At 51.6% G+C, this 26,169-nt stretch overlaps 1 protein-coding gene across 1 annotated transcript; it reads right to left on the reverse strand.

The window, feature by feature from the left end:
- Positions 1–2,581: 2,581 nt before the first annotated feature.
- On the reverse strand, positions 2,582–26,014 carry HSD17B14 (hydroxysteroid 17-beta dehydrogenase 14). Its single transcript, XM_033223936.1, has 9 exons — positions 25,659–26,014; positions 25,137–25,175; positions 24,292–24,374; positions 22,361–22,427; positions 21,247–21,338; positions 5,552–5,656; positions 3,228–3,295; positions 3,021–3,117; positions 2,582–2,913 (listed from the first exon to the last, which is right to left on the reverse strand). The coding sequence occupies exons 1-9, from the start codon at positions 25,828–25,830 to the stop codon at positions 2,740–2,742; spliced, it is 897 nt and encodes a 298-aa protein (XP_033079827.1). The 5' UTR covers positions 25,831–26,014; the 3' UTR covers positions 2,582–2,739.
- Positions 26,015–26,169: the final 155 nt, after the last annotated feature.

The raw sequence follows: 26,169 nt of genomic DNA on the forward strand, positions 1-26,169 counted from the left end.
CAAAAAATTGGCCCCATCCCTACCAAAAATACAAAAAATTAGCCGGGCGTGGTGGCGCACGCCTGTAATCTCAGGTACTTGGGAAGCTGAGGCAGGAATCCAGGAGGTAGAGGTTGCAGTGAGCCGAGATGGCGCCACTGCACTCCAGCCTGGGCGACAGTGAGACTCCGTCTCACAAGAAAAAAAAAAAAAAAGTCAGGCGCGGTGGCTCACGCCTATAATCCCAGCATTTTGGGAGGCCGAGGCGGGCGGATCGCCTGAGGTCAAGAGTTCGAGACCAGCCTGCCAACATGGTGAAACCCCGTCCCTACTAAAAATAAAAATTTAGCAGGGCATGGTGGTAGACACCTGTAATCCCAGCTACTTGGGAGGCTGAGGTAGGAGAATTGCTTGAACCCGGGAGACCGAGGTTGCGGTGAGCCGAGATCGCGCCATTGCACTCCAGCCTGGGCAACAAGAGCGAAACTCCGTCTCAAAAAAAAAAAAAAAAGAAAAATACGGTCCCCACCCAGGCTGTGTTCCAGCCACACTCAAGCCAGGTACTAATGTGCATGCAACGGTTTTCAAAAAAGCATTTCCTTGGGAACAAAAATGCATTTTCTTGTCGCGTAGCACTGGCAAGCATAAGCAGCCCGAGGTAAAGGAAGGGAAAGGCAAGGAGCAGGACGTTCCGTGTATCACGATCCCTTTGCGAAAGGGAAAAGCACATGGTAAATAGCAGCGTGGACACCACGTAAATGCACAGGAACAGGAACGGTGCTTCAGAAAAGGGCTTCTGAAGAGGGCCGCAGGTATGGATAAAGGGCAGCCTCCCTTTGCGCCTGGATACTGCTCTATTCCAATATTTTTTCCTGTCAACGAAAAAGATGTATGTGTAGGCCAGGCTGCGATGCAGTGGCGCCATCTCCGCTCACTGCAACCTCCGCGTCCCGGGTTCAAGCAGTTCTGCCTCAGCCTCCTGAGTAGCTGGGATTACAGGCGCCTGCCACCATGCCCGGCTAATTTTTATACTTTTAGTAGAGACGGGGGTTTCACCATGTTGGTTATGGCTGGTCTCGAACTCCTGACCTCGTGAGCCACCACGCCTGGCTTGACTCTTTAAAAGGTAAAAACACACACAGTTCACCAGGGCTCCTTCCAGTCCCTTATCATCTGAGAAGCCTGAAAATTGTCAATCCTGCACTCAAAGGTGAGCCTCAAAGAACAGTCCCCAGCGCAGGGCTTCCTGATTATCCCTCCACGAGTGTCTCCACAGCATCAGGACCCCAGAGGCAGAGTTCGCCAATCACTACCCTTCAGGATGCCTCTGACCTCTAGCAATTCAAACCTGCCGCACCGCCCCCTAAATTGTGCTCCTCTGTCACTGTGCCCCCAAAACCTATGGGTTACTGTGGCACCAAAATCAGGTCCCCGGCCGGGCGCGCTGGCTCACGCCTGTAATCCCAGCACTTTGGGGGCCAAGGCGGGTGGATCACCTGAGGTCAGGAGTTCGAGACCAGCCTGGCCAACATGGTGAAACCCCGTCTCTACTAAAAATACAAAAATTAGCCAGGCGTGGTACCGGGCGCCTGTAATCCCAGCTACTCGGGAGGCTGAGGCAGGAGAATCGCTTGAACCCGGGAGGCGGAGGTTGTAGAGAGCCGACATTGCACCATAGCACTCCAGCCTGGGCGACACAGTGAGACTCCGCCTCAAATTAAAAAACAACAACAAAAATCGGATCCCTTGGCCATTGTGTCTCAGCAATCCTACCCTGTGACACTCTGTGTCCAAATTCTACCCCCACAGTGCCCCCAAGTCCTGTCCCCGGGTCACTGTCCTGCCACCCCAACAGCCACAGGCCCGAACAGCCAAACCGCGGGACCCTTCCCCCGCAGGGCCTGGCCCTGTTTTTCTGCACTCCACCCCGGTCCTCCTGCCCAACCGCCAGCCCCGAGCTGTAGGGGCGGCGCCCACGGACAGCTCCCGCCCCCGCCGCGGCCAATCAGCGGTTGGCGCACACGCCCCCCCGCCACAGCCAATCCGCAGCAGCCCTGCAGCTCCACCCCTCACCTGCTGGACGCCAGCGCTCCCGGGCCCTGCGCCCCTCCTGGGTCCAGCTGGGGAGTCTGCATACCCCAGTGCCCTGCGGACCCAAAACCCAGGAGTTTCAGGCCCTTCTCCCTCTGATCCAGATGTCTCAACCCCCCACTTTCTCTTCCCTCTGGACTTTTCTTGCCAGCTACCTTCCTATTCCACAGGCACTGAGAGGAAGACTCCTTTTCCCTGAGGGCCAAGAATAAGGAGGAGGGCCTTTTGTGCCTCCCCCTCCATTACCTCCTAATTGCGCTTAATTTACTCTCCCCTGCGAGCCTTTAGCGCGCTGGTGAAGCCAAACCGCTCTACCTTTCCCAGGAGCCCCTGGCGACAGCGACAGGGCTAGCAACATCAGGCACCTGCTTGCTGCAAGGCCTGGCGTTGGGGGGCGGGGGGAGCTGCAGTCCTTCAGTGTAGAGGCAACTTGTGGGTCTGGGGTGCAGGGGCTAAGTGGGCAGAAGGACTCGTCTAAAGGGGGGGAAATAAATATAACGATGTCTTCCTCCTTCTGGCTGCAAATTGCTTTTATGGGAACTTGCAGGGTGACCTGGTACCTTCCTAAGTGGGCTTAGAGTCTAAGGGCTTGGGGGCTGCATCTGATACAGGTTGGAGTTTGGGGTGGGAGAGTCCTAGGAAGGGGGCCCCAAGTAGAAATGAGAGAAATCAGAAGGGAATATCAGGGGCGTCCACGGGGGTGCTCCGACTGGCCTTGCGCCCATACCCCAGCTCTGCACCCCCTGTCACGAGCAGTTCGATGCCCGTGCAGAAGTTGGCTTCGGAGGCCAGGAACACTGCCGCAGCCCCGACCTCAGCGGGCTGGCCCATGCGGCCCAGTGGCTGGGGAGAAAAGAGGGGGGAAGGAGGTCAAGAGAAGCCCCACTTGATCGCCATGTGCCCCACCCCCAAGCTACCTTCTACCACCTGGATCCGAACCCCACTCCTACCTGGGCCAGCATGCCCTCTAGGACTGTGGCCCTAGGGTCTGGTGTGAAGGCTGCCAGCTCTTCCCACAGTGGGGTCCAGATGTTTCCTGGGGAGATACTGGGGGAAGGGAGAGAGGGGATCAAAGAAATCTGTCTCGAATCACTTGGGATCACTCCCAGTCACCCCAGTTCCCCCAGAAGGCTCTCGGCCTGCTCAGAGCAGCTCACCAGTTGACTCGGACACCATATGGACTTTCATCCAGGGCCAAGGCTTTGGTCATGGCCGTTACTGCCCCCTGCAGAAAACGGAGCGGGGAAGAAAGTTCAGTCCTCGGGACATGGGGTCCCTGCCATCCATTGTCTCCTGCCTGCCGGGGGAGCATCAGAATGGGGAAGTCATGCCCTCCTTGAAGGCTGTTTCAGAGGCACCAGCCTTGGTTTCTTGGGAGAAACTTGGCATAGAAATCTGTCACAGGAAGGCCAGGTGCGGTGGCTCACACCTGTAATTCCAGTACTTTGGGAGGCCGGGATGGGTGGATCACTTGAGGCCAGGAGTTCCAGACCAGCCTGGCCAACATGGCGAAACCCCATCTCTACTAAAAATACAAAAATTAACCGGACATGGTGGTGCGCGCCTGTAATCCCAGCTACTGGGGAGGCCGAGGCGTGAGAATCCCTTGAACCTGTGAGGCAGAGGTTGCAGTGAGCTGAGATTGTGCCACCGCACTACAACCTGGATGACAGAGTAAGGCTCTATCTCAAAACAAAACAAAACAAAACAAAATGTAAAAGAAAAAAAAGAAGGGCCAGGTGCAGTGGCTCACACCTATAATCCCAGCACTTTGGGAGGCTGGGATGGGTGGATCACTTGAGGTCAGGAGTTCGAGACCAGCCTGGCCAACATGGTGAAAGCCCATCTCTACTAAAAATACAAAAATTAACCAGACATGGTGGTGCACGCCTGTAATCCCAGCTACTGGGGAGGCTGAGGCATAAGAATCTCTTGAACTTGTGAGGCAGAGGTTGCAGTGAGCTGAGATCATGCCACCGTACTACAACCTGGGCGACAGAGTGAGACCCTATCTCAAAAAAAGAAGAAGAAGAAGAAGGAGAGGGAGAGGGAGAGGGAGAAGGAGAAGGGCGCAGTGGCTCACACCTGTAATCCCAACACTTTCTGAGGCTGAGGCGGGTGTTCGAGTCCAGAGTTCAAGACCAGCCTCACCAACATGGTGAGACTTCGTCTCTACTAAAAATACAAAAAACTAGCTGGGCATGGTGGCAGCCACCTGTAATGTCAGCTACTTGGGAGGCTGAGGCAGGAGAATTGCTTGAACCTGGGAGGCGGATGTGCAGTGAGCCGAGATCTTGCCATTCCACTCCAACCTGGGCAACAAGAGCAAAACTCCATCTCAAAACAAACAAACAAACAAACAAAAAAACAGAAATCTGCTGGGTGCAGTGGCTCACACCTGTAATCCCAGCACTTTGGGAGGCCAAGGCAGGCAGACCGTGAGGTCAGAAAATTCGAGACCATCCTGGCTACCATGGTGAAACCCTGTCTCTACTAAAAATACAAAAAAAAAAAAAAAAAAAAAAAAAAATTAGCTGGGCGTAGTGGCCTGCTCCTGTAGTCCCAGCTACTCAGGAGGCTGAGTCAGGAGAATCCCTTGAACCCAGGAGGCGGAGGTTGCAGTGAGCCGAGATCACGCCACTGCACTCCTGCATGGTGACAAAGCGAGACTCCGTCTCAAAAAAAAAAAAGGCCAGGTGCAGTGGCTCAGCTTGTAATTCTAGCACTTTGGGAGGCAGATGCGGGTGGACCACAAGGTCAGGAGTTTGAGACCATTCTGCCTAACACGGTGAAACCCCATCGGTACTAAAAATACAAAAAAATTAGCCAGGCATGGTGGCGGGCGCCTGTAGTCCCAGTTATTCGGGAGGCTTAGGCAGGAGCATAGCGTGAACCTGGGAGGCGGAGCTTGCAGTGAGCTGAGATCGTGCCACTGCACTCCAGCCTGGGAGACAGAGCGAGACTCTGTTTCAAAAATAAATAAGTAGGCCTGGCACGGTGGCTCACACCTGTAATCCCAGCACTTTGGGAGGCCGAGGCGGGTGGATCATGAGGCCAGGAGATCGAGACCATCCTGGCTAACACGGTGAAACCCCGTCTCTACTAAAAATACAAAAAATTGGCCGGGCGAGGTGGCGGGCGCCTGTAGTCCCAGCTACTCGGGAGGCTGAGGCAGGAGAATGGCGTGAACCCAAGAGGCGGAGCTTGCAGTGAGCCGAGATTAAGCCACAGCACTCCAGCCTGGGTGACAGAGCAAGACTTCGTCTCAAAAAAATAAAAATACAAAAATTAAATAAATAAATAAAAGAAAAAAACAGAAATCTATCACAGGCAGTTATGCCTGGGTGCTGAATCTGGCAGTTGGGTGTGAGACTCTCTAGGGACAAGATCTTGCTAGGTTTGGCTCCTAAGGTGTCTGGACTCCAAGCCAAGGCCCAGGGGAAGGAGTAGGGAGGGAAGGAAGGGGTAGGGGCTGCTGTACCTTGGTGGCCACATAGGGAACTGCCTGGGCCTGGCCAATTGCCCCCACTAGGCTGGAGATGTTGATGACATTCCCTTGGCTCTTCCGCAGGTGAGGGAGGGCAAGCTAGGGAGACAAGAGGCCAAGTAAGCCACACAAGCCCTGCATCTCCCAGACCACTGCAACACAGCCACAGCCATCCTGGCGTCTGGGATGACAGCCATCTCCCTGGCATGTTTTGGTTGATCTCAGTGACCGCTAGAGACAGCATCTAACGTAACACCTTCTCTGGTTTGCCCTGGGTTTGCTGGATCTCAGCACTCAAGGAGTCTGTCCTTGGTGGAAAGAGATTTCTCTCTCTTCTCCCGGGTTTTGTCTGTCTTTGTCTCTATCTCTGTTCCCCTCTCCCTTGGTCTTTGTATGTTACTCAAATTCCTGTCCATATCAAGACAGGAAAATGGATGAGAGATCCAGAAGGCTGCCTATTTTTCAAAAATGGGATGAAGTTCTTTTCCGATGAAGTCTCTGTGGCCCAGGCTGGAATGCAGTGGCATGATCATAGCTCACTGCAGCTCCAAACTCCTGGGCTCAAGCAATCCTCCCTGCTCAGCCTCCCAAAATGTTGGGATTACAGGCGTGAGCCATCACACCCAGCCAGGAAGTTCTTTTATGCATGGAGGGGAAGATGGTTTCTATGAGGCCTTCATGAAAGGCACTCTAGACCCGGCACAGTGTCTCATGCCTGTAATCCCAGCACTTTGGGAGGCTGAGGTGGGTAGATCATCTGAGGTCAGGAGTTTGAGAACAGTCTGGCCAACATGATGAAGCCCCATCTCTACTAAAAATACAAAATTAGCCAGGCATAGTGGCATATGCCTGTAATCTCAGCTACTTGGGAGCTGAGGCAGGACAACTGCTTGAACCTGGGAGGTGGAGGTTGCAGGTGGCCAAGATCGCGCTACTGCACTCCAGCCTGGGTAACAGAGCAAGACTCTGTCTCAAAAAAAAAAAAGAAAAGAAATGCACTGTTTCCTGCCACCTTCTCTCCTGCAATTCAACTCCCTGGCCACCTGGGAAGTCCCTAAATATACACTCTCTCTCTCTCTCTCTGTGTGTGTGTGTGTGTGTGTGTGTGTGTGTGTGTGTGTGTGTTCATTGACTACACATGACCTTGGATAAACTCAAATTCTGTCTTTGATCTCACTTGCCTTGGGCAGCTGAGCTGGCCAGGCAAGGCCTGTTTTTGCCACTTAAGACGAATTGGTACAAGGCGGCACCCCTAGCAGGCTCTCCGAGTGGGAATCTAAATGAGTCAGTCCCCTCCAAAACGGCCTCCCCCTTTTCTGTGCTGTATCTTCAGACACACCTTGCCTGTTCCAGCCTCAGGGCCTTTGAACTTGCTGCTCCCTCTGCCTGGAGTGCCTTTTCCTAAGAGAGCCACAAGACCCACTCCTAGGGTGGCGAGCCATCCCCGTTTGCCCAGGACTGAAGGGTTTCCGGGGACATGGTATTTTCAGGCCACAGTGTCAATGATAAACAGGGACTATCCTGGGTAAACACTCTCCCTCAGCTCCCTCAAACCCTGATCCGAGGTCACCTCTTCAGTGAGGCCTTCCCTGGCTATACTATTTAAAACTGCAGGGCTCAGTGGTTCACGCCTGTAATCCTTGCACTTTGGGAGGCTGAGGAGGGAGGATTGCTTGAACCCAGATGTTTGAGACCAGCCTAGGCAACTTAGCAAGACCGTGTCTTTCTTTTTCTTTCTTTTTTTTTTTTTGAGATGGAGTATCGCTCTGTTGTCTAGACTGGAGTGCAGTGGTGTGATCTCAGCTCACTGCAACCTCTGCTTCCCAGGTTCAAGTGATTCTCCTGCCTCGGCCTCCCGAGTAGCTGGGACTATAGGCATGTGCCCCCACACCAGGATAATTTTCTTTTTTTTTTTAGTGGAGACAGGGTTTCACTATGCTGGCCAAGCTGGTCTTGAACTTCTGATCTCATGTGATCTGCCTGCCTCGGTCTCCCAAAGTGCTGGGATTCCAGGCATAAGCCACGGTGCCCGGCCTGTCTTCATTTTTTTAACAAAAAAAAAAATTTCTTTTTGTTTTGTTTTGTTTTGTGAAACAGAGTCTCACTCTGTCGCCCAGGCTGGAATGTAGTGATGTCATCTTGGCTCACTGCAACCTCCACCTCCCAGGTTCAAGCAATTCTCTTGCCTCAGTCTCCCAAGTAGCTGGGACTACAGGCATGTGTCAGCACGCCCGCCCGGCTAATTTTTGTATTTTTTAGTAGAGACGGGGTTTCACCATGTTGGCCAGGCTGGTCTTGAACTCCTAAGCTCAAGTAATCTGCCTACCTCGCCCTCCCAAAGTGCTGGGATTACAGGCATGAGCCACCACGCCTGGCCCCAAAAAATAAAATTATAAAATAAAACTGCAGTTCCCATACCACTGAGTCCCCTTCCCTCTTCCGGATGTCTTTTCTCTGTGTCACACACTCCCTTCTGACAGGCCATATATATTTTACTTGTTTGTTCATGTTCTGTCTCTCCCACTAGCGTGCAGAAACCTATGAGAGACGGTCAAGAGTTCTGATTTTGTTTCTTTCCCAGCACTAAGGTGCCTGGCACATAGTACATGCTTCATAAATATCCTCTGAACGAATGAATGAGTGAATTAATGAATGAATGGAGGACCTGGTATGTGTCCAGCCCTGTCCTCAGCAATTTACACGAATTAGCTCATTTCATCCCTCTAACATTCTCCTGTACCTACAAAGAGGAGGTACAGCTGAGAGTCCCATTTCACAAGTGAGAAGACTGAGGAATGGAGGGATGATTCACACCCACAGGGCATCACATGACACCCGAGAGAGCCAGTGCTTGCTACTGGACAGGCTGAGGCCCAAATCCATAAACAAACAACAATTTCTCACAATTCTAAGTGTTAAGAACTTTAGGCCAGGTGCAGTGGCTCACACCTGTAATCCTAGAACTTTGGGAGGCTGATGCAGACAATCACCTGAGGTCAAGAGTTCGAGAACAGACTGGTCAACATGGTGAAACCCCATCTCTACTAAATACACAAAAATCAGCCGGGTGTGGTGGTGCGTGCCTGTAATCCCAGCTACTCGGGAGGCTGAGGCAGGAGAATCTCTTGAACCTGGGAGGCAGAGGTTACAGTAAGCCACGTTCACACTACTGCACTTCAGCCTGTGCAACAGATAAAGACTGTCTCAAAAAAAACAAAACAAAACAAAACAAAACAAAAAACCAGAAAGAAAGAAAGAAAAAGAAAAAGAGAAACCATGCTGTAATATGAGCATGAATGATGTGGGCATTGACCAGCCTCTGGCTTTCTCCTCAGGGAACCCCCCTCACCCTCGCCTCCTCTTATTTCCACCAGCTTTGACGCCCTCCCTCCCAGTACCCACTCCGCCTGCCTTGCTCCATTTCTCCCTCAGTCTGTGCACCTGCCGTGCCATTTAATCTCCTCCCCAACCTGACCCTGCAAACGTAAGTCTCACCAGGGCTGAGACACGGTTCTTGCCACCCTCACCCCAGCACAAGGCACATAGCTGGAGTTCATTAAATATTTGTCCCACACATCCTGAGTGTCCTTCCCCCCACAACCCTCAAGGTCACTAAGCACCTGCTCTACATCAAGGACCTGCTGGGGGCCGGGTGTGGTGGCAGATACCTGTAATGTCAGTGCTTTGGGAGACCGAGGTTGGAGGATCACTTCAGCCCAAAAGTTCAAGGCCAGCCTGTGCAACATACTGAGACCCCAGCTCTTAAGTACCAAAGTTCTGAGACAGGAGCAGGCCTGCTGTGTTTGGGAGCAATAAGACCAGTGTGGCTGGAGGTGAGGTCAGAGAAGAACAGGGGCCAGATCACGAGGACTTGAAAGCCCCCACTTCTCCCTTGGACAAATGCTATCAACTCCTTTTTTTGTTTGTTTGTTTTTTTTAGAGACGGAGTATTGCTCTGTCACCCAGGCTTGAGTGCAGTGGCACGATCTTGGCTCACTGCAACCTCCGCCTCCCAGGTTCAAGCAATTCTCCTGCCTCAGCCTCCCAAGTAGCTGGGATTACATGCGTCTGCCACCACGCCCGGCTAATTTTTGTATTTTTAGTAGCAACGGGGTTTCTCCATGTTGGCCAGGCTGGTCTCAAATTCCTGACCTCAGGCGATCTGCCCGCCTCAGCCTCCCAAAGTGCTGGGATTACAGGCGTGAACCACCGTGCCTGGCTCAAATGCAATCAACTCCTAATACTGGTTCTCCCACTCTCATGCTTGGCCCTCAGATTCTTCCCTCATACCTACAGGAGCCAGAGCCTATGACCTGTTAATAATATTAACAAGATCACATCACTCCCTTGCTCAGATACCTTCCATAGCTCCCTATTGCTCTTGAGATAAAGACCAGATGCTTCAGCACGGCCTTCGAGGCCCTGCCTGATCTGGTCCCTGCCCCAGTCTCTTCTTGCAACATCCCCTTCTCTCACTGGGCCCAGCTGGCAGCAGCGGCAAACCCTGTCTTACTGCCAGGCCCTCGCCTTGCCATCTCTTTCTCCACTCCCTCCACTGGTCAGTGCTGCTCAGATTTCATTACTTCCAGGAAGTTTGGCTACATTCCCTGAACGGGCCAGTCTCCAGGTCACATTCTCCCAGAACCCTACCCATCCCCCTCCTAAAGCAAAACACTCTTCTGAATTCATGACTCTGTCTGTTTAGTAACACCTGGCTGCCCAGGAGTGTAAACGCCCCAAGGACAGAGCCCACATGGACCTGGCTCCCTGCTGTATCTCCAGCACCTATAACACTGCCTGGGCCAGGTGCAGTAGCTCACGCCTGTAATCCCAGCATCTGGGGAGGCTGAAGTGGGAGGATCACTTGAGCCCAAGGAGTTTGAGACTAGTCTGGACAACATGGTGAGACCCCCCACATCTCAACAAAAATACAAAAATTAGCCAGGCATAGTGGTGTGTGTTTGTGGTCCCAGGTTTTCGGGAGGCTGCGGTGGGAGGATTACTTGAGTCTGGGAGGTCAGGGCTTCAGTGAACTATGATCACACCATGGCACTCCAGCGTGGGCTACAGAGCAAGACCCGATCTCTAAAAAAAACAAAACAAAACAAAAAAGAACATTGCCTGAGGCTGGGTACAGTGGCTCCCGCCTGTAATCTCAGCATTTTGGGAGGCCAAGGCAGATGGATCACCTAAGGTCAGGAGACCGCCCTGACCAGTACGGTGAAACCCCGTCTCTGCTAAAAATAGATTAGCCAGGCTAATCCCTCTCCAAAAAAAAAAAGAACATTGTCTGGTTTGGTCAGTACTTGACTAAATAGATTACTGAATGGAGAGACGGATAGATCTTTTTTTTTTTTTGAGATGGAGTCTTGCCCTGTCTCACCCAGGCTGGAGTGCAGTGGTGCAATCTCGTCTCACTGCTACCTCCACCTCCCGGGTTCAAGCAATTCTCCTGCCTCAGCCTCCCAAGTAGCTGGGACTACCAGGCACCCACCACTACGCCTGGCTAATTTTTGTATTTTTTTAGTAGAGACAGGGTTTCACCATATTGGCCAGGCTGGTCTCAAACCCCTGACCTTGTGTTTTTTCTTTATTTCTTTTTTTTTTTTTTTGAGACGGAGTCTCGCTCTGTCGCCCAGGCTGGAGTGCAGTGGCCGGATCTCAGCTCACTGCAAGCTCCGCCTCCCGGTTTACGTCATTTTCCTGCCTCAGCCTCCCGAGTAACTGGGACTACAGGTGCCCGCCACCTCGTCCGGCTAATTTTTTTTATTTTTTAGTAGAGACGGGGTTTCACTGTGTTAGCCAGGATGGTCTCGATCTCCTGACCTCGTGATCCGCCCGTCTCGGCCTCCCAAAGTGCTGGGATTACAGGCTTGAGCCACTGCGCCCGGCCAGTTTTTTTTTATTTTTTAGTAGAGACGGGGTTTCACTGTGTTAGCCAGGATGGTCTCGATCTCCTGACCTCGTGATCCACCCGTCTCGGCCTCCCAAGTGCTGGGATTACAGGCTTGAGCCACCGTGCCCGGCCTAAACCCCTGACCTTGTGTTTTTTCTTTATTTCTTTTTTTTTTTTTGAGACGGAGTCTCGCTCTGTCGCCCAGGCTGGAGTGCAGTGGCCGGATCTCAGCTCACTGCAAGCTCCGCCTCCCGGGTTTACGTCATTTTCCTGCCTCAGCCTCCCGAGTAACTGGGACTACAGGTGCCCGCCACCTCGTCCGGCTAATTTTTTTTTATTTTTTAGTAGAGACGGGGTTTCACTGTGTTAGCCAGGATGGTCTCGATCTCCTGACCTCGTGATCCGCCCGTCTCGGCCTCCCAAAGTGCTGGGATTACAGGCTTGAGCCACTGCGCCCGGCCAGTTTTTTTTATTTTTTAGTAGAGACGGGGTTTCACTGTGTTAGCCAGGATGGTCTCGATCTCCTGACCTCGTGATCCACCCGTCTCGGCCTCCCAAAGTGCTGGGATTACAGGCTTGAGCCACCGTGCCCGGCCTAAACCCCTGACCTTGTGATCCACCCGCCTGAGCCTCCCAAAATGCTGGGATTACAGGCGTGAGCTATCGCACCTGGCCAGAATGGATAGATCTTTAAGAAACAATCCAGCTCTGAGAGACTACAACCGAAACCCCCGTGCTCCAACACCTTCTGTGGATCCCTCCTTTCCATAAGGTATCATTTCCTTGACTATCTAAATATCCTTAATCCTGCCCTGGTTCTCCCTTGCCTAGGGAGTCACAAACTTTGGCTTGTATCAGAATCCACCAGGAAGGCCAAAGACCTAGAGATTCTAATTCAAGGGATCTGGGCAGGGGTCCCAGAATCAACATTTAAAGAGCTTCCAAAGTCACATGGCTGAGAGAGAAGAGAAAAAAGAGAGCTTCTAAGGGATTTTGATGGTGATGGTAATGATGGTGATGATAGTGATAATGGTGGTGATGGTGATGATGATGGTGGTCATGATGGTGATGGTGAGTATGATGGTGATAATGGTGGTAATGAAGATGGTGATGGTGAGGATAGTGAGAAGGATGATGATGAGGATGAGGATGATGGTGAGGATGATGATGGTGATGATGGTGATGGTGATTGTGGTAATAATAACGGTGATGATGATGGTGATGATAATGGTGGTGATGGTGAGGATGTTAGTAGGATGGTGATGATGGTGATGATTGTGCTAATGATGGTAATGACAATTATGTTGGTGAGGATGGTGATGGTAGTAATGGTGATGATTGTGGTAACGGTGGTGATGGTGATGGTAATTGTAGTAATGATAGTGGTGATGATGATGAGGATGGTGATGGTGATGATGGTGGTAATGGTGATTGCGGTAATGACGATGGTGATGGTGATTGTGGTAATGATGGTGGTGATGATGGTGATGGTAAATTGTAGCAATGATGGTGGTGATGGTGATGGTAATTGTAGTAATGACAGTGGTGATGATGATGACGATGCTGATGGTGATGATTGTGGTAATGATGATGATTGTGGTAATGATGGTGATGGTGATGATGGTGGTGATGGTGGCAATGATGGCGATGATAATGTTGCTGATGCTGATGGTGATGATTGTGGTAATGACAGTGATGATGATGGTGATGATGGTGATGATGGTGATGGTGGTGATGGTGGTGGTGATGGTGATGATGGTGTTGGTGATGGTGGTGATGGTAAAAATGGTGATGTGAGGATGATGGTGAGAATGATGATGAGGGTGGTAACAATGGTAATGATGATGGAAATAGTGATGGTGATAATGGCAGCGACACAAGTGTTCACAAGATTTCTTTGCAACAAGTGCATGAACAAGCAGACAAAAGCCTTTGTCCTCAGGGAAACCAAATGCAATACACAGATGTTGTCAGGATCCTGGTGTGAACAAATCAGCTATAATAAAACATTTGGGAACTTCTGGGTCTGTTTATATAGAGTTAACTATGACATGGTGTTAAGACATTTCTGTTAATTGTATTAGGTGATACAATGGTATTTTTCTTATGTAAAAAAGGCCTGAGCCTGGACAAAATGGTGAGAGTCTGTCTCTGCAAAAAAATAAAAGATTGGTTGGGTGTAGTGGTGCATGCCTGTTGTCCCAGCAACCTAGAGGCTGAGGTAGGAGGATCACTTGAGCCTAGGAAGTTGGGGCTGCAGTGAGCCATGATCATTTCACTGCACTCCAGCCTCGGAGACAGAGCAAGACACTATCTCAAAATAATAATAATTATAAGGCTTTATTTTTAGGAGATGCTTACTAACGTGTTTGGAAATGAACTGTCATGGTGTCGTAACAGACTTATAATACTTTGACAAAAAGAAATACATATATTTATGTATATACACACATATATATGATATACAAAATGTGAATAAATGCTAATACAAATGATGGGCATAAAGTATGTATTATACTACTCTATTTTTCTTTCCTTTTCTTTTCTTTTTTTTTTTTTTTTTTTTGAGACCAAGTCTTGCTCTGTCGCCCAGGCTGGAGTGCAGTGGCGCGATCTCAGCCCACTGCAACCTCGGCCTCACCGGGTCCAAGTGATTCTCCTGCCTCAACCTCCCGAGTAGCTGGGACTACAGGTATGTGCCACCATGCCCAGCTAATTTTTTTTGCATTTTTAGTAGAAACGCATTTTCACCATGTTAGCCAGGCTGGTCTTGAACTCCTGATCTCAGGCAATCCACCAGCCTTGGCCTCCCAAAGTGCTGGGATGACAGGTATGAGCCACCGCACCCAGCCTATTTTTATTTTTTATTTATTTATTTATTTATTTTTTTTTGAGACGGAGTCTCGCTCTGTCGCCCAGTCTGGAGTGCAGTGGCCAGACCTCAGCTCACTGCAAGCTCCGCCTCCTGGGTTTACACCATTCTCCTGCCTCAGCCTCCCGAGTGGCTGGGACTACAGGCGCCCGCCACCTCGCCCGGCTAGTTTTTTTGTATTTTTTTTAGTAGAGACGGGGTTTCACCATGTTAGCCAGGATGGTCTCGATCTCCTGACCTCGTGATCCGCCCGTCTCGGCCTCCCAAAGTGCTGGGATTACAGGCTTGAGCCACCGCGCCCGGCCTTTATTTTTTAAAAATGTTAAACATTGAGGTAAGGCATGATGGGTCACGCCTGTAATCCCAGCGCTTTGGGAGGCCGAGGCGGGCAGATCACTTGAGGTCAAGAGTTCAAGACCAGCCTGGCCAACATGGTGAAACCCTGTCTCTACTAAAAACACAAAAATTAGCCGGGTGTGGTGGTGCATGTCTGTAGTCCCAGCTACTTGGTAGGCTGAGGCAGGAGAATGGCTTGAACCCAGGAGGCAGAGGTTGCAGTGAGCCGATATCATGCCATTGCACTCCAGCCTGGGCAACAGAGAGAGAGTCCATCAAATAAATAAATAAATAAATGTTAAACATTGAACCACAAGTAAAAGTCAAGAAAAAAAGAAAGAAAGAAGGCCAGGTGTGGTGGCTCACGCCTGTAATCCTAACACTTTAGGAGGCCAAGGCAGGAAGATAGTTTGAACTCAGGAGTTCAAGACTAGCCTGGGCAACATAGCAAGACCTTCTCTCTACTGAAACTAAAATAAAATTAGTCAGGTGCTGTGGCACGTACCTGTAGCCCCAGCTACTCGGAAGGCTGAGAGGTTGAGGCGGGAAGATCCCTCGAGCCCAAGAGTTCAAGGCTGCAGTGAGCTGTGATGGCACCACTGCTCACCAGCCTGAGAAGAAAAGGAAAGGACGAGGCCGGGTGCGGTGGCTCAAGCCTGTAATCCCAGCACTTTGGGAGGCCGAGACGGGCGGATCACGAGGTCAGGAGATCGAGACCATTCTGGCTAACACGGTGAAACCCCGTCTCTACTAAAAATACAAAAACTAGCCGGGCGAGGTGGCGGGCGCCTGTAGTCCCAGCTACTCGGGAGGCTGAGGCAGGAGAATGGCGTAAACCTGAGAGACGGAGCTTGCAGTGAGCTGAGATCCGGCCACTGCACTCCAGTCCGGGCGACAGAGCGAGACTCCGCCTCAAAAAAAAAAAAAAAAGAAAAAGAAAAGGAAAGGACGAAAGAAGGAAAGAAAAAAGGAAGGAGGGAGGGAGGGAGGGAGGAAGGAAAGAAGAAAGGAAGGAGGAAGCAAGGAAGGAAGGAAGGAAGGCAGGCAGGCAGGCAAGAAGGAAGGAAGGGAAAAGAAAGAGAGAGAGAAAGAGAGAGAGAAAGAAAGAAAGGGCCGGACACAGTGGCTCACACCTGTAATCCCAGAACTTTGGGAGGCTGAGGCAGGTGGATCACGAGGTCAGGATATTGAGATCATCCTTGCCAACATGGTGAAACCCTGTCTCTACTAAAAAAAAAATTAGAGGGTGTGGTGGTACATGCCTGTAATCCCAGCAGCTACTTGGGAGGCTGAGGTAAGAGAGTAGCTTGAACCCAGGAGGCAGAGGTTGCAGTGAGCCGAGATCGTGTCACTGCATGCCAGCCTGGCAACAAAGCAAGACTCTGTCTCAAAAAAAAAAAAAAAAGAAAAAAAAAGAAAAGAACAATGGGGAGTTTCATTATACAGGAATTCTCTGTACTATTCTAGGAACATTTTGCAAGTCTTAAGTTATGTCAAAATAAAAGTAAAAAGGATTCTAATACACTGGTGGTATGGTACATATGAAGTTCCTCCTGATAAAATTGTATGATCTGGGCTCTGGGCTGGGTGTGGTAGCTCACGCCTCCCAGCACTTTGGGAGGCTGAGGCGGGCGGATCACCTGAGGTCAGGAGTTCCAGACCAGCCTGGCCAACATGATGAAACCTCATCTCTACTAAAAATACAAAAACTAGCCAGGTGTGGTGGCGGGTGCCTGTAGTCCCAGCTACTTGGGAGGGTGAGGCAGGAGAATTGGCTTGAACCCAGTGGGTGGAGGCTGCAGTGAGCTGAGATGGCACCACTGCACTCCAGCCTGGGCAACAGAGCGAGACTCCATCTCAAAAAAAAAAAAAAATTGTATGATCTGGGTGGTGGGGATGGCAGGAGGCAATGGGCAATGGATAGAGCAAGTTGTTTTTGCTTTGTTTTGTTTGAGACAAGGTCTTACTCTGTTGCCCAGGCTGGAGTGCAGTGGCACAAACAAAGTTCACTACAGCCTCAACCTCCTAGGCTCAAGTGATCCTCCGCAGCCTCTAGAGTAGCTGAGACTACAGATGTGTGCCACCATGTCTGGCTAATTTTGTTTGGTTTTGGTTGAGATGGGGTCTGGGGCTATGTTGCCCAGGCTGGTCTCGAGCTCCTGAGCTCAAGCGATTTTCCCACCTCAGCCTCCCAAAGTGCTGAGATTGCAGCATGATAAATATTGATAAGGGTTTCACGGGTATTTAATCTCATTAAATCCTCAGAACAACTCTGTCATGATTGGCCCCATTTTACAGGTGAGAAAACAGAGGAGCAGAAATGCTGAGTAACTTGCACGACATTGCACGTAAGAAGTGGCAGAGAATTGAGGCAAACAAGCCACCTGTTACTTCTGCCTCCCTGCCCCACAGGTCCTGTTGACCAACTTGACCAACTCTCTAAGAGAAACAAGAAATTTGGTGGTTTATGTGAAATCCGTCTTGTAAAATGTTGGCAGTGAATGAAAAAAAAAACATAGGCCGGACACAGTGGCTCATGCCTGTAATCCTAGCGCTTTGGGTGGCCGAGGCAGGCAGACCGCTATAGCTTAGGAGTTTGAGACCTGCCTGAACAACATAGTGAGACCCCCAACTCTACAAAAAATACAAAAATCAGCTGGGCGTGGTGGTGGGCACCTGTAGTCTCAGCTCCTCGGGAGGCTGAGGCAGGAGAATTGCTTGAGCCCAGGTAGTCGAGGTTGCAGTGAGCAGAGATTGTGCCATTGCACTCCAGCCTGGGTGATGGAACAAGATTCTATCTCGAAAAAAAAAAAAGAAAAGAAAAAGAGAAAAAGAAAAAGAACAAGAAAGAAAAAATGTATACATATATTAACTCTTCATGGGCTGAGGTGTAGGTGTGTTTTATGTGTGGAGGTATTTTTAGTGTTGGGTTAATCCTAGAAAGTGAACAAAAGTTTGGAACAGGAGCCAGGGTTCACCAGTTGAGCAGGGCATTGCCCAACCTCCCGGGAGCATTTCACCTGGATCTCAGATGCGACCTCAGAGTCAGCACCTGAAGCTTCCTGGATGCTGGGCCCGCTCCTCAGGCCTCTCCCCTCTTTGCCTACTCTTGCTCCCCTGAGTTCCTCCAGCCTCAAACTGGTCAGCTCCAACCTGCTATCTCCAGAGCCCCACCTCCACGATCTCATGCCCAATGCCCATTCCCACCAGGACGTCCACCGGGCAGTTCATACTCAACAGCGCCCTCCCCAGGCTTTCCTGCCACAGTGAATGGCAGCTCTGGTGAGTTGCTCAGTTGCTGGAGGTGGGGAGAACAAATAATCCAAATACCTCACTTTTTTTTTTTTTTTTTGAGATGGAGTCTCACTCTGTCACCCAGACTGGAATGCAGTAGTGCGATCTCGGCTCACTACAACCTCCATCTCCCAGGTTCCAGCAATTTTCCTGCCTCAGCCTCCCGAGTAGTTCAGATTGCAGGCACACACCACCATGCCCAGCTAATTTTTTGTGTATTTTTAGTAGAGACGGGGTCTCACCATGTTGGCCAGGCTGGTCTTGAACTCCTGACCTCGGGTGATCCACCCTCCTCGGCCTCCCAAAGTGCTGGGATTACAGGTGTGAGCCACCATGAACAACCCTTCTCCTTCCTTTTTAATATAGGAGATTATTAATAGAGGAGATTATTAATATAGAAGTGTATCCCAGGCTGCAGGTTCAGGACCTTCTTCCTTTTTAATATAGGACTGAGTTTATTTATTTATTTATTTTTATTTTTTGAGACCGAGTCTTGTTCTGTCACTCAGGCTGGAGCGCAGTGGCACCATGTCAGCTCGTTGCAACCTCTACCTCCCAGGTTTAAGTGATCCTCCTGCCACAGCCTCCTGAGTGCTGGAATTACAAGTGCATGCGCCACAACGTCTGGCTAATTTTTGTATTTTTAGTGGAGATGGGGTTTCACCATGTTGGCCAAGCTGGTCTCAAACTCCTGACCTCAAGTGATCTGCCTGCCTTGGCCTCCCACAGCGCTGGGATTATAGGTGTGAGTCACCGCGCCCAACGAAGAATTTATTTAATACAGTAGTGTGTCCCAGGCAGCAGGCTGAGAACCTTCTTCCTTTTTAATACAGGATATGATTAACATAGGAGATTATTAATCTAGGAGTGTGTCCTGGGCGGCAGGTTGACACACTCAACCTGCTGCCCTGGATACACTTCCAGGTTGTATTGGGGAGTGCTCCAGAGAGCAAAAGAAAAAAAAATAGGCCGGGCGTGGTGGTTCAAGCCTGAAATCCCAGCACTTTGGGAGGCCAAGACGGGCAGATCCTGAGGTCAGGAGATCGAGACCATCCTGGCTAACACGGTGAAACCCCGTCTCTACTAAAAAAATACAAAAAAACTAGCCGGGCGATGTGGCGGGCGCCTGTAGTCCCAGTTACTCGGGAGGCTGAGGCAGGAGAATGGCGTAAACCCGGGAGGCAGAGCTTGCAGTGAGCGGAGATCGCGCCACTGTACTCCAGCCTGGGCGACAGAGCGAGACTCCATCTCAAAAAAAAGAAAAGAAAAGAAAAAAAATGGCTCAGGCCAGGCACAGTGGCTCATGCCTGTAATCCCAGCACTTTGGGAGGCCGAGGTAGAAGGATGGCTTGAGGCCAGGAGTTCCAGACCAGCCTGGGCAATAGAGCAAGACCCCAACTCTATAATAATAATAATAATAAAGGCTCAACTTTTTAAAGAAAAAAGGATGAATCAGGAGAGGCGGTGATTACAGAAGTTGTTCATCAGGAATTGTCATTGGTTTACAGACATCACATTGATTAGTGATTGGCTATACATGGTTGAACTATAGAGTATGTGGCACTTTAGAGCTTCTTGGTATCAGGTAGTCTAGAGCCCGGAAAGCAAGTGGCCTCAAAAGGTAATTATTGGACAGGTGCAGTAGTTCATGCCTATAATCCTAGCTTGAGGCAAGGAGTTCGAGGTCAGCCTGGGCAACATAGCAAGACTCTGTCTCTACAAAAAAGTTAAAAATTAGTCAGTCCTAGTGGTGCACCCCATGGTCCCAACTACTCAGGAGGCTGATACAAGAGGATCACTTGAGCCCAGGGGTTGGAGGCTGCTGTGAGCTATGATGGTACCCCAGCCTGGGTAACAGGGAGAGTGAGTCCCTGTCTCTAAAAAGTAATTAAAATAAATTTTTATAAAGTCCCTCCAAGCCAGGTGCAGTGGCTCACACCTGTAATCCCAGGAGTTTGGGAGGCTGAGGCGGGAGGATCACTTGAACCCAAGAGTTTGAGACCAGCCTGAACAACATAGTGAAACCCCACCTCTATTAAAAAATAAAAAGGCCAAGCACAGTGGCTCATGCCTGTAATCCCAGCACTTTGGGAGGCTGAGGTAGGTGGATCACAAGGTCAGGAGTTCAAGACCAGCCTGGCCAACATGGTGAAACCCTGTCTCTACTAAAAATAGAAAAAAATTAGCTGGGCGTGGTGGTGGGTACCTGTAATCCCAGCCACTTGGGAGGCTGAGGCAGAGAACTGCTTAAACCTGGGAGGCAGAGGTTGCAGTGCCGAGACTGCACCACTGCACTCCAGCCTGGGTGACAGAGTGAGACTCTATCTCAAAAAATTAATTATTTTTTTAAAAAGTTGTTAAAAAGCCCCACTGGGCCTGATCCTGATCATCTAAAGGGGCTCTCCTTTCTCAGATCAAAAGGTTTACTTTCTTTCTCATTCCCTGCCCAGCTCTCCCCCACTTTTTGTTTAAGGTCTTGCTCTGTTGCCCAGGCTGGAGGGCAGTGGTGTGAACATAGTTCACAGAAGCCTTGACTTCTTGGGCTCAAACGGTCCTCCCACCTCAGCCACCTCAGCAGCTGGGACTACAAGGGCACCACCAAGCCCGGCTAATTTTCTAAACTTGTTGTAGAGAGGGGGTTTTGCTGTATTGCCCCAGCTGTCTTGAACTCCTGACCTCAAGTGAACCTCCCACAACGACCTCCCAAAGCACTGGGATTGTAGGTGTGAGCCAGTATGTCTGGCCCTGATATGTTCTTAACATCCCCTCCCACCACCACCACCACACCAGTTTGGAAGGTTCTAGAAGGTTCCTAGGACTGGGCTTTGTAGCTACAAAAGTAGCTTTTGCTGGATGTAAAGATTTGCAGTTATTTATCTTCCTTTCGGAATAAGGAGATTAAACTAAAGAACAGAAAATAGATGGCTAGGCATGGTGGCTCAAGTCTGTAATCCCAGCACTTCGGAAGGCCAAGGCAGGCAGATCACTTGTGGTCAGGAGCATCGCTATCAAAAATTACAAAATTCAGCTGAGTTTTGTGACCTGCACCTGTAATCCCAGTTACTCAGGAGGTTGAGGCATGAGAATTGCTTGAACCAGGGAGGTGGAGGTTACAGTGAGCCAAGATCGCACCACTGTACTCTGCCTGGGCGACAGAGAGAGACCCTGTCTCCAACAAACAAATAAACAAAAAGAACAGAAAACATTGTGCTCTTAGACAAAATGTACCACACAATCCACCTATCAGGAAGGAGGCTGCTCGGGCCTGGCAGCAGGGTCGCCAGCCCTCACCTTGGTCAAGGTGTATGTCCCCAGCAGGTTCAGCTCCAGCAGCTGGCGGAATCCCTGGGCAGAGGTCTCCTCAGGCCTCTGTGGGGGTGGGTCTAAAGTGGGGGGTGAGAGAGAGAGGAAAAGTGAGGGGGGCCAGACGCCGTGGCTCACGCCTGTAATCCCAGCACTTTGGGAGGCCAAGGTGGGCGGATCATGAGGTCAGGAGTTGGAGAACAGCCTGGCCAACATGGTGAAACCCCTTCTCTACTAAAAATACAAAAATTAGCCAGGTGTGGTGGTGGGTGCCTGTAATCCCAGCTACTCAGGAGGCTGAGGCAGGAGAATTGCTTGAACCTGGGAGGTGGAGGTTGCAGTGAGCCTAGATCAAGCCACTGCACTCCAGCCTGAGTGACAGACTGAGACCCCGTCTCAGAGAAAAAAAAGGCCAGGTGCGGTGGCTCATGCCTGTAACCCCAGCACTTGGGGAGGCCAAGGTGGGCAGATCATCTGAGGTCAGGAGTTCAAGACCAGCCTGGCTAACATGAAGAACCCCATCTCTACTAAAAATATAAAAATTAGCCTGGCGTGCTGGCGGGGGCACCTGTAATCCCAGCTACTTGGGAGGCTGAGGCAGGAGAATCGCTTGAACTCGAGAGGCGGAGGTTGCAGTGAGCTGAGATGGTGCCACTGCACTCCAGCCTGGACAACAGAGCATGACTCCATCTCAAAGAGAGAGAAAGAGAGAGGGAGAGAGGGAGAGAGAGAGAGAGAGAGAGAGAGAGAAGAAGAAGGAGGAGGAGGAGGAGGAGGAGGAGGAGGAGGAGGAGGAGGAGGAGGAGGAAAGGAAGGAAGGAAGGAAGGAAGGAAGGAAGGAAGGAAGGAAGGAAGGAAGGAAGGAAGGACAGACATGGCCAGGTGAGGGCACAACTCTGGGGACACACAGGAGGGACGGAACAGGGCCAGTTTCAGCCCAGGCCTAGGGGTCTTCCATTGGTTTACTCTCCTGTCTAAGTGACTAGAAAGAGGTATGAGGCAGGATGAGGGAATCAGGGGAAGGGAATGGGGAAACTGAAGTGCAGGAAACAGAGTTGGGGGGGCAGGAGGTGGGGTATGGCCCTGGGATCTCACAACTCACGATGGCCAGCGTTGTTGACAACACAATCCAGGCGGCCAAATCGGCGGATGGTCTCAGAAACCAGGGTCTGAGGAGGAAGGAAATGTCCTTTGTTGTTGTTGTTGTTGTTGTTTTTTGGAGACGGTGTCTCCCTCTTGTCACTCAGGTTGGAGTGCATTGGCACGATCTCGGCTTACTGCAACTTCCGCCTTCTGGGTTCAAGCGACTCTCCTACCTCCACCTCCCAAGTAGCTGGGATTATAGGCACCTGCCACCACGCCCAGCTAATTTTTGTATTTTTTAGTAGAGACGGGGATTCACTATGTTGTCCAAGCTGGTCTCAAACTCCTGAGCTCAAGTGATCCGTCCGCCTCAGCCTCCCAAAGTGCTGGGATTACAGGCACCACGCCCAGCCCAGGAAATGTCCTTTCAATGAGCAGTAGATGGGGTGTCCAGCCATATAGAAGACAGGGCTCCCAAATGCAAGGCAGGAGGGGGAAGCTGGACTCCCAGGTATGGGGACAAGAACTAGAGGAAGAGGGGATGTGGAGATCAGCAGACACAGCAGGCAAGCAGGAGACAGGAAGGAGACAGGGGGCTGGCCAGAGCCACACTGCACCCAGGGTTGGGGGTGGGGCATGGGGGTGACAAGGATTCAGAGAGAGTGTAGGGGACAGTTACTAAAGGGGGGCAGATAACAGAGAGATACCGATTAAAAGGAAGAAACAGGAACCCAGAAATAATGGAGAAAAAAATCAGTCACAGGCCATGTGCAGTGACTCACACCTGTAATCCCAACACTTTGGAGGCTGAGGTGGGTGGATCACGTGAGGTCAGGAGTTCGAGACCAGCCTGGCCAACATAGTGAAACCCCATTTCTTTTTTTTTTTTTTTTTTTTTTGAGACGGAGTCTCGCTCTGTCGCCCAGGCTGGAGTGCAGTGGCTGGATCTCAGCTCACTGCAAGCTCCGCCTCCCGGGTTTACGCCATTCTCCTGCCTCAGCCTCCCCAGTAGCTGGGACTACAGGCGCCCACCACCTCGCCCGGCTAGTTTTTTTTTTTTGTATTTTTTTTAGTAGAGACGGGGTTTCACCATGTTAGCCAGGATGGTCTCGATCTCCTGACCTCGTGATCCGCCCGTCTCGGCCTCCCAAAGTGCTGGGATTACAGGCTTGAGCCACCGTGCCCGGCCGTGAAACCCCATTTCTATTAAAAATACAAAAATTAGCCGGGCGCAGTGGCTCATGCTTGTAATCCCAGCACTTTGGGAGGCCAAGGCAGGCGGATCACCTGAGGTCGGGAGTTCAACACCACCCTGACCAACATAGAAAAACACCATCTCTACTAAAAATACAAAATTAGCCAGGTGTGGTGGCACATGCCTGTAATCCCAGCTACTCAGAAGGTGAGAAAGGAGAAACACTTGAATCCGGGAGGCGGAGTTTGTGGTGAGCCGAGATTGCATCATTGCACTCCAGCCTGGGCAACAAGAGCAAAACTCCGTCTCAAAAAAAAAAAAAATTAGCCGGACATGGTGGCGCATGCTCGTAATCCCAGTTACTCAGCAGGCTGAGGTAGGAGAGTGGCTTGAACCTGGGAGGCAGAGGTTGCAGTGAACCAAGATCATGCCACTGCACTCCAGCCTCAGTGACACCTCCAAAAAAGAGACAGAAAAATCAATTACAGTTGACCCACTTTGAGGGACTTATTCATTGCCATCCACGTGTCAGATGTGCTAAGAGCCTTGGAGAGGTGGGAGAGAAGGAACACGTGACCTGCTCATAAGTCACAGAAGACCTTGTGTGTGTAGTGACACTGGTTGGAAACCTTTGACGGGTCCAGTGGAGCCAGGAGAGGAAGGAAAAGTAGAGGGAAAGGCACATGCAAATGGCTGGAGGAGAACAAAGAACTGGTCATTAGCGGAGATGGGGGTAGGAATGGGAACTCGCTCACCTTCACATCATCTTCCTGAGTCACATCACAGAGGATAAAGACAGCTCCAGGGAGCTCCTGCTCCAGGGCCCGGCCCCCAGACTCTGTAGGCAGAGAAGAGCTGGGAGCCTGGACCCCTGGGCCTCAGGGAGGAGGGGCTGGGAGTCTGGACCCCTGGGTCTGAGGGAGGAAGGGCTGGGGGTCTGGACTCCTGAGTCTGAGGAAGGAGGGGCTGGGGGTCTGCAGATTCCTGGATCTGAGGGAGGAGGGGCTGGGGGCCTGGACTCCTGGGTCTGAGAGAGGAGGGGCTGGGGGCCTGGACTCCTGGGTCTGAGAGAGGAGGGGCTGGGGGTCTGGACTCCTGGGTCCAAGGGAGGAGGGGCTGGGGCCCTGGATTCGTAGGTCCAAGGGAGGAGGTGCTGGGGCCTGGACTCCTGGGTCTGAGGGAGGAGTGGCTGGGGCTCCTGCACTACTGGTCTGAGGAAGGAGGGACTGGGACTCCTGGACTTCTGGGTCTGAGGGAGGAGGTGCTGGGGGCCTGGACTCCTGGATCTGAGGGAGGAGGGGCTGGGGGCCTGGACTCCTGGATCTGAGGGAGGAGGGGCTGGGGGTCTGGACTCCTGGGTCTGAGGGAGGAGGGGCTGGGGGTCTGGACTCCTGGGTCTGAGGGAGGAGGGGCTGGGGGCCTGGACTCCTGGGTCTGAGGAGGAGGGGCTGGGACTCCTGGACTCCTGGGTCTGAGGGAGGAGGGGCTGGGACTCCTGGACTCCTGGGTCTGAGGGAAGAGGGGCTGGGGTTCCTGGATCCCTGGGACTGAGGGAGGAAGGACCAAGGTGAGGGCTGAGGGCTGAGGGACCCTCACTCACCATCCTTGTCGCAGATAACCACTTGGGCCCCGCTGTCCACTGAGAATAGGAAGGGAACACGTTACCCTCCGAGTCTTGGTTAAAGCCTCTGCCGCCCTCTTGTGGCCACCTAGATTGGGGCCGATCTCCGTCTCCCCTCGTGACCCCAGTCTCATGATCACCCACAGGACAGAGGGCAGAGGCCTTGACACATACTCTCCTTGCCTGCCCAGGTTTCTGCTGAGGCTCCTGATCCCCCGTTCGTGGGTTCCAGAGCAAACTCCACGACTGACAGGGCCATTCCCCAAACCACTGGTTTTGCAGCTACACCAACAGACCCAGAGAAAGAGGCCACTGCCTTCGAAGACCCTGCCAGACAGCCCTAGCCTACCGCGCCACACGCTTACTTTAGCCTGCAAATTGGCTTTTATAAGATCAGAATCCTGGCTGCAATGTTGGAGACCCTATTTTCCGCCCCCATCGCCCCGCCCCCATCCTTCCTCTCTCACACTCCACAGCTCCCAGCAGTCAGACCCGGCTCACCGAAGGCGCGCACGATCCCAGCTCCGATGCCGCGCCCGCCCCCGGTCACAACCACTACCTTCCCGGCATAGCGCGTTCCCGTAGCCATCCCGTGTCCGCCGGTCTCTCTCTCTCTCTCTCTGTCTCTACTCTGGGCCTTTTTCACCTCCAAAGCGCCGTGAGGCCGTCGCATCAAATCCTCAATAGAAGCTGGATCGTGAAGTCCAGCCTCGGGGGGCGTTGCCAGGAAGGCTGGGGACCTGGAAGTTTGTCCCCAGCCCCTCCTCCCTCAGACACTCCTCTCCTCCCACAGACACAGGAATCCAGGAGCCCCAGTCCCTCCTCCCTCAGACCCGGAGTCCAGCCTCCCAGCCCCTCCTCCCTCAGACCCAGGAGTCCAGCCTCCCAGCCCCTCCTCCCTCAGACCCAGGAGTCAGGGTCCCAGCCCCTCCTCCCTCAGACCCGGGAATCCGGGCCCAGGCCCCTCCACTCTCAGAGTGAGGGATCAGGTTCTCCATTCCCTCCTCCCAGA

This window comes from Trachypithecus francoisi, unplaced genomic scaffold (genome assembly GCF_009764315.1).
Source record: "Trachypithecus francoisi isolate TF-2019V2 unplaced genomic scaffold, Tfra_2.0 Lachesis_group12, whole genome shotgun sequence".
NCBI lineage: Eukaryota > Metazoa > Chordata > Mammalia > Primates > Cercopithecidae > Trachypithecus > Trachypithecus francoisi.